This window comes from Andrographis paniculata, unplaced genomic scaffold, assembly GCF_009805555.1.
Source record: "Andrographis paniculata isolate CXL003 unplaced genomic scaffold, ASM980555v1 Contig52END, whole genome shotgun sequence".
In the NCBI taxonomy this organism is placed as follows: Eukaryota; Viridiplantae; Streptophyta; class Magnoliopsida; order Lamiales; family Acanthaceae; genus Andrographis; species Andrographis paniculata.
The window spans coordinates 3,881,380-3,887,878 of NW_026137587.1; the positions used below are offsets into that span (position 1 = coordinate 3,881,380).

Genomic DNA, 6,499 nt, shown 5'->3' on the forward strand with positions numbered 1-6,499 from the left:
CATCTAACAAATAGTATTTGTATTTAAATCTATTTTCTCAATTAACTTAAAATTTGATTTGATTTAGTTCAATTAAGCAGTTCAACAGTTCGGTTCGAATATTTTGCCCACCTCAAATTCCAACTGTTTCGGATGTTTATCTTCCCTAAACACCAACAATTTCCATATGTTCAAACCATTTCCACTGCAACTCTAAAAATGCATGTAATCCTAAAATACTCTTTAAACCATCATACCCAACAAATCTTCAAATGAACCATAAGAAAGACAAGACATGAGCTATAAATAATCTTATTCAAGTATGTATTATTCAAGATACGATATAAGTTTGATACTTAGCAATATGTTTCACCAGAAACCAATCCATTCTTGAAAATCTAAAGAGATGAATATATAGGGGTACCTGTCAAGGTGCTTCCGGAGTCGGCAATAAAGATGTTGCCGGTGACATACTCGGAAGAGTCGTGAATCAAGTACCTAACGAGGGATGTCAATGCAGGATCTGTTGTCCCAAAATCTCTCAGCGGGACTGTTCTGCGCGCCACATTTTTAAGCCACTCTTTCTCTAGTAAACCTTTGGTTATCTCAGATTTGAAAAGCCCTGGTGCTATGGAGTTAACTCGAATTTTGTCAGGTCCCAATTCCTGGGCCATCACCTGGAAATGGCAGCATGAAACAATCCGTAATAAATCATAAAGATTGTAAGCAATGAAAATCAAAGTAAACTTCTTTAGTAACAGTTTGAAATGGAACATCCCTTAATAGATGAGTTAGGCCTTAGGCAAACTATTACAGATTATGTACATTTGTTTGGGGGTTTGAATTTTGAGTTAAAATTTAAATAGTAAAATATTTGAATTGGTATAGTTATATGATTAATGTAATATTCTGTATGTAAAATTGATTTTTTTTTTGTATAATATAAAAAATAAAAAATAAATATTTGATGTAATATTTTTTTTAAAAAAAATTTAGTAAAACGTGAAAATCTTGGTAAGACTTCCAAACAAAGACACCTTAAGTTAATACTATTAGATATACATAGACTTAGTCAAAGATTCTAGATCCATCTAGAGAGTTCTAAAAGGTTCTAGTGGCCTCCTCAATTTGGCCTTTTCTCTCGACTTCTCTTGGCCACATTTTTTGTTCAAGATATTCTCTCCATTTGAGTTAGACATTGCCCTCAATTTTTCGAACTCTTGCACTATGTCCTCGAGATGTCATAACCTCTCATACGGCTCTTAACTTGTCTTGGACTAGAGTAATCCTCACCGTATAACTAAGTACTTTGTTTATGGTCTTTGGTTCTTATAGCACACCACTCTATCGGCCAAAATCTCCTTTGCAATTTTATCGCATGTTATATATACACTTGGTGAGACTCTCATTGACACATTTAGACACAAGTTATAGATATCGATAAGGTACAACTTCAACAAGCTCACATAGAACTCACAGCTCTCTCGACATGTGATGTTTCCTCTTGGGCAGCCAAGGTAGTTTCAGTCGGCCTCCTCAGCCTCCACTTGGCTAACGCTTCTCTCATCACAGTCCGTTCTTTCTTACATTTGAAGGCTCTACAACCTTAACGTTCTCCATTCTCAAAATTTGACCTTACACTTGGCTAACAAGCTATAAACAACTCTTTTGACTATGACAATCTTAGCTCTCAATGCCTCCACAAGCTCATGTGTTGCTCGATCTTGCTTCTGAGTTTCATCCATTATGAAATCGACCGATGATAGTATTTCTTCTCACAACTTGTTTCCCTCAAGCTGGCAGATAAATTGTTCAACCTCATCAAATTTGTCATGATGGTCTGTTGAGTATCTCACATTGGATATGATGTTGAGATTCCTCTACTTTATAAGGAATGAAAGGCTACTCCACTTAAAACCAAGTGGTTTTAAGTTGGAACCTCGGATCCTCGTCTGAACATGGTATCAAAGTCACGGTGCCCGTATTAGGTATTGATTTTGTATGAATTTTCGAGAGTATCCCACATTGGATATGATGTTTGGATTCCCCTTCCTTATAAGAGTGAAGGGCTACTCCACTTACGACCAATTGATTCTAAGTTGAAACCCCGAATCTCTGTCTTTAACGTGGTCACCCACGATCAGCTCTATAACTTGTTGTCAAAGGATCCCGTGAGATCGAGACACTTGTCCCTCGTATTCCTCCAACCCCTCGTTTGGTTCTCAAACTAAGAAGCATTCATACTATCAACGTTGTTTAAAATTCTCGTCAAACTTCGCTTTCATATAACTTGTAACTGGTCGATTGTTCCTCCTTGAACATCTTCTCAAAGCTTTCAAAAAACTAACTAGTTCAGCCTTGCTACGCTAGCACGAACACGATAAAGAACTCAAGAGTACAAGCAGAATGTTCCAAAAGGTTTCAGTAGCTTCCACAATTTGGCCATTTCTTTCGGTTTCTCTCTTTCAAACTCTCAGTCAAGCATACATGCTCATCAAGATTCATAATCAAATAGATATTGGCAGATGAAACATACAATAAACTTGAGAAAGCAAATAATATAGCACTACCTTTGTCATTGAGTTAACAGAACCCTTGCTACTCACATAAGCAAGGCCTCCGACTGGAAATCCACGCTCGACAGCAGACATGGAAGAGATATTGATGATAGATCCACCCCGCTTAGCTTCACGCATATGCATACATACATACTTTGAAACCAACCAAGTACCAGTCGTATTCGTCCCCACTATTTCATCCCACTCTTTCTCCGACAGATCCCATGGAGTGTGCAACGAACCTGCAGATATATAACCCCAATCACACGACCATATATAACATGGTTGTTAAATCCAAAACCATTGTTGCTCGGAGCATCCATTGCAGCTTCATTATCTCTTTCATTCATGTCATATTCATCTCAACATTCAAATTAGTTTCAAATTAGTTTCTTTCACTCTTACAGTAATAACCTTTAAAAAAAAAAATTGAATAATATTTATTTACTTTTTATTTTTATTTTTGTTGAAAGTAAATAATTCTTAAGAAATGTAACAAATACGTAATAATTGTATTTCTTAGTAAAAGTAACGAGAAAGATAACTAATTCTTAATGGTAACAAGAAAAGTGAGTGTAATAGATGATAAACAGCAAATCATCTTGTATGTTTGCAAGAATGTAAACATTCTGGTAAACAACTCTCCTTAATTAAATCATTGATTTTCAAGTCATTTGTAGTAGTGCAAGTTCTCCCAATCCACAAGCTACCACTATTTGAAAAACATAGTAAGAAAAAAGAATCTACTATCAATTCTATCTAATGGCTATGAAACTTTGTTTTTGCCTTATTCAATTAAAATTTTCTTTGAAAAACATCATACACAACTTCTATCTCCCATTAAAAAAACGAAAAAAATGTTCGTAGCATGAAACTAACACTTATTTACATAACATCAATTTTTTACACTTACCAAAACAATCCGAAACACCAAAATAAGCATGGAATGGAAAGAAAGCTGAAAAATTTCTGCATATTCTCTCCGTCCTAATTCAAAATACTATTTTTACTATTTTCTTTCGTTTCACTTTCTTTCTATCTTTAGTAAAAATAATCTTACATTAATATCAAAATACCTTCAACTTTTATTTAAGTTACTAACATATCATTACACATATAATTGCATAAAGTCTAAAGCGCAAAAATGCCAAAATTTCTTACACAATGTACTATTATTTCTTAAGCTACTACAAAATTCCAAATTGCGACTTTGAAAATGGCAGTATATATTAGGCTCATTGAAAGTTGAAACACGAGAAATTAGACACTGTAGTGATAATGGAGAATGAGACTGGAAAAAGACAAGTTCATGTCACAGAGAAATTGATTACTCCCTTGCTCCTTCTCCATCAAAATTACAGATGTTGACTTTGTAGATGGAAATAATTTCTGTAGACAGGAGGACTACTACAAAACAATTCATCAGGAAAGGAATTACGTTTAAGCAAAGCACATAAATAATCAATCTATCAACAACAAATCTCCCAAAGGAAATCTACTGGAAATTGAACATAAAAACAAAAACCTCAGACCAAAATATTGCAATGAAATTGTGAAATATTCGGATATCCAACAAACAAATGATTTTCCAATAGGTAGAGAAAATAATTTCTTCACATTTTCACGATTCCCAAAGTCTTCTTCACTCTTACCTCTAACACCAGCGTTATTAATCAAAGCATCGATTCTGCCGAACGCGTCCCAAGCCTTCCGTACAGAAGCCTCAATCGCCGCACCATTGGAGCTCACGTCGAGTTCGACGGCCACAGCTCTACGCCGATCTACGACGGCGCCACTGTTTATCTCGTCGCATAGCGATTGCAGCTTGTCCGTCCTCCGCGCCGCCGCTATGACTCTGCAGCCGGCTTTAGACAAGTCTAAACAGAACTCTCGGCCTATTCCGGAGGAGGCGCCAGTCACCAACACTACCTTGTCCTCCAGACGGTGCCATGGCTCCAGAAACTTCGCCTCCCTCTCCCCCATTTTCTGGAACCTACTCCGAGAGAGATCTTGGCACGTCCCGACTCCCGACTCTTTCTAGGAAAGAAGATATGAGCTGACATGATTTTTTTTATTTTTCTATAGTATCGAATCAAACGAACTGTGTAAATAGTTGAATAAAATATCAACATGTTGGCGGAGGTATGTGGCAACATTTGTTATTGGAACAAAAATTTAGGTAGTATTGAATAGAATAATCTAAAAATTAAAAAATATAATAAAAGAAAAATATATATATATTTATTTAAATGATATAGTGAATGATAAACATATAAAATATGATTTAAATATATAATTATTTTTTCTAAAAAAATATTGGATATTGACTGGTATTAATGCGTTGTAATTAATGTTATTAATGTGCTGACATGATGATATTAGTTTACGCCATGTTAGTCATGTGCGAAACTAATATTCTGTTTGTCTACTTGCTGATCCTCCATCCTGGATGGAGTGCCTTTTATTATTATTATTACTCCCATAAATATCTATTTGCTTTTTCAAGTAATTTTAAAAATATTAATATTATATTAGGATTTAAGTACGAATAAAGTAGCAATAACTAAAATAATTTTATTAGTATGTGTGATACGAAGGTAATGATATTTGTGTAATATATTGTAAGTTGTAAGAGTATTTGTAATATTATGTAGATAGTACAGTTACCAAAAAAAAAAGAAATAGATACTTTGTTATGGAACGAATTAAAATAAAAAAATGGATACTTTGTTATGGGACGGAGGGAGTATTATTATTATTATATATTTTCCTTAGGTTGTGTGGAACAAATAAAGGTTGTGTTTGTTTGGGGCTTTGGATTTTGAGTTGGGATTTGAATAGTAAATTTTTTTAATTTGAATAGTTGTATGATGTGATATAAATAGGTGTTTGATGTGATATTTTGAATGTAAATTTTTTTTTAGTATAATATAAAAAATAAAAAATAGGTTTTAATTTGATGTTTTGGGAGAAAAAAATTGGATGAACAGTGGATTGAAAATCCAATCCCTCAAACAAACACACAGAAAATTTATTTATCACTGCTTTCTTTAGCTTTCTAGAAATTTGAGGCTTTCTCCTAAAAATGTTATAAAAAAAATAGAGTCTTCGTTCCGTAAAAGATGATATGATGATTTAGGGTTTGATTTATGACCGTAAGATCTATGGGTTCAAACTCGACGCTTCAGATCACCTGCCAAAAAAATTTAAGTAAATTATTGAATAATTATTAATTTACTTTTAATTTTGTCTTTTAGGATTATTTTGAATTGATTTAAAAAAAAAAAAAAAAACAGATTTTATATTTAGATGAATAATTATAAAAACAGTCTTTTATAAAAAAATAATGATAATAATTTGAATATAATAAAATTGAAATTAAACAGTTAAAATTAACAAATGAGACATAATAATGTAAATATATTTTTTATTAAAATTTTCCAATCTATTTAGAATTTTATAAATTATATATAAAAATTTAAAATTAGTTAAACTAATTGAAAAAATATATAATAAATTTTATGTATAAATTATATTTGTATTTTTTAAATTTTTTTTTATAAAAATGAAAATTAAAACTATAATTAAATTTAAATAAATTTTACTTTACAGATTATTTTAACTTTATAAATTATATTTAAAAATACTAAATTATCTACTATATAATTAAAATATATATTTTTAAAATTTGATATTTCAATTATATATTTTTAATATAATTAAAATAAAGTATATAAATTTATAATTAGAATACAATTATATTTAAATTGTTATTATGGATAAAATTGTGATTTAAACAGTAAAACTGTTTTTACTTTTCCCAAAAATACCTTCTAAAGTGTTTCTAAAAACAACATTTTTGGAGCCTAAAAATTTGTTTCTACTTTCTCCAAAACACCCCATAAAATGCTTTAAAAAAATTATTTTTAGAATTCAAAAGCTGCTTCTACTTTTTGAGAAGA

General features: G+C 31.7%; 1 protein-coding gene across 1 annotated transcript; it reads right to left on the reverse strand.

The window, feature by feature from the left end:
• Positions 1-275: 275 nt before the first annotated feature.
• On the reverse strand, positions 276-4,631 carry LOC127254532 (uncharacterized). The gene is made up of 3 exons (XM_051279674.1): positions 4,190-4,631; positions 2,550-2,779; positions 276-656 (listed from the first exon to the last, which is right to left on the reverse strand). The coding sequence occupies exons 1-3, from the start codon at positions 4,518-4,520 to the stop codon at positions 378-380; spliced, it is 840 nt and encodes a 279-aa protein (XP_051135631.1). The 5' UTR covers positions 4,521-4,631; the 3' UTR covers positions 276-377.
• Between the last annotated feature and the right edge of the window lie 1,868 nt (positions 4,632-6,499).

Coding starts and splice junctions, on each gene's coding strand:
- LOC127254532 (XM_051279674.1), bottom strand. CDS start 4,520: ATGGGGGAGAGGGAGGCGAAGTTTCTGGAGCCATGGCACCGTCTGGAG. Junction 2,780..4,189: donor TAATAACGCTGGTGTTAGAG/GTAAGAGTGAAG, acceptor ATATATCTGCAG/GTTCGTTGCACACTCCATGG. Junction 657..2,549: donor CTGTTAACTCAATGACAAAG/GTAGTGCTATAT, acceptor TGCCATTTCCAG/GTGATGGCCCAGGAATTGGG.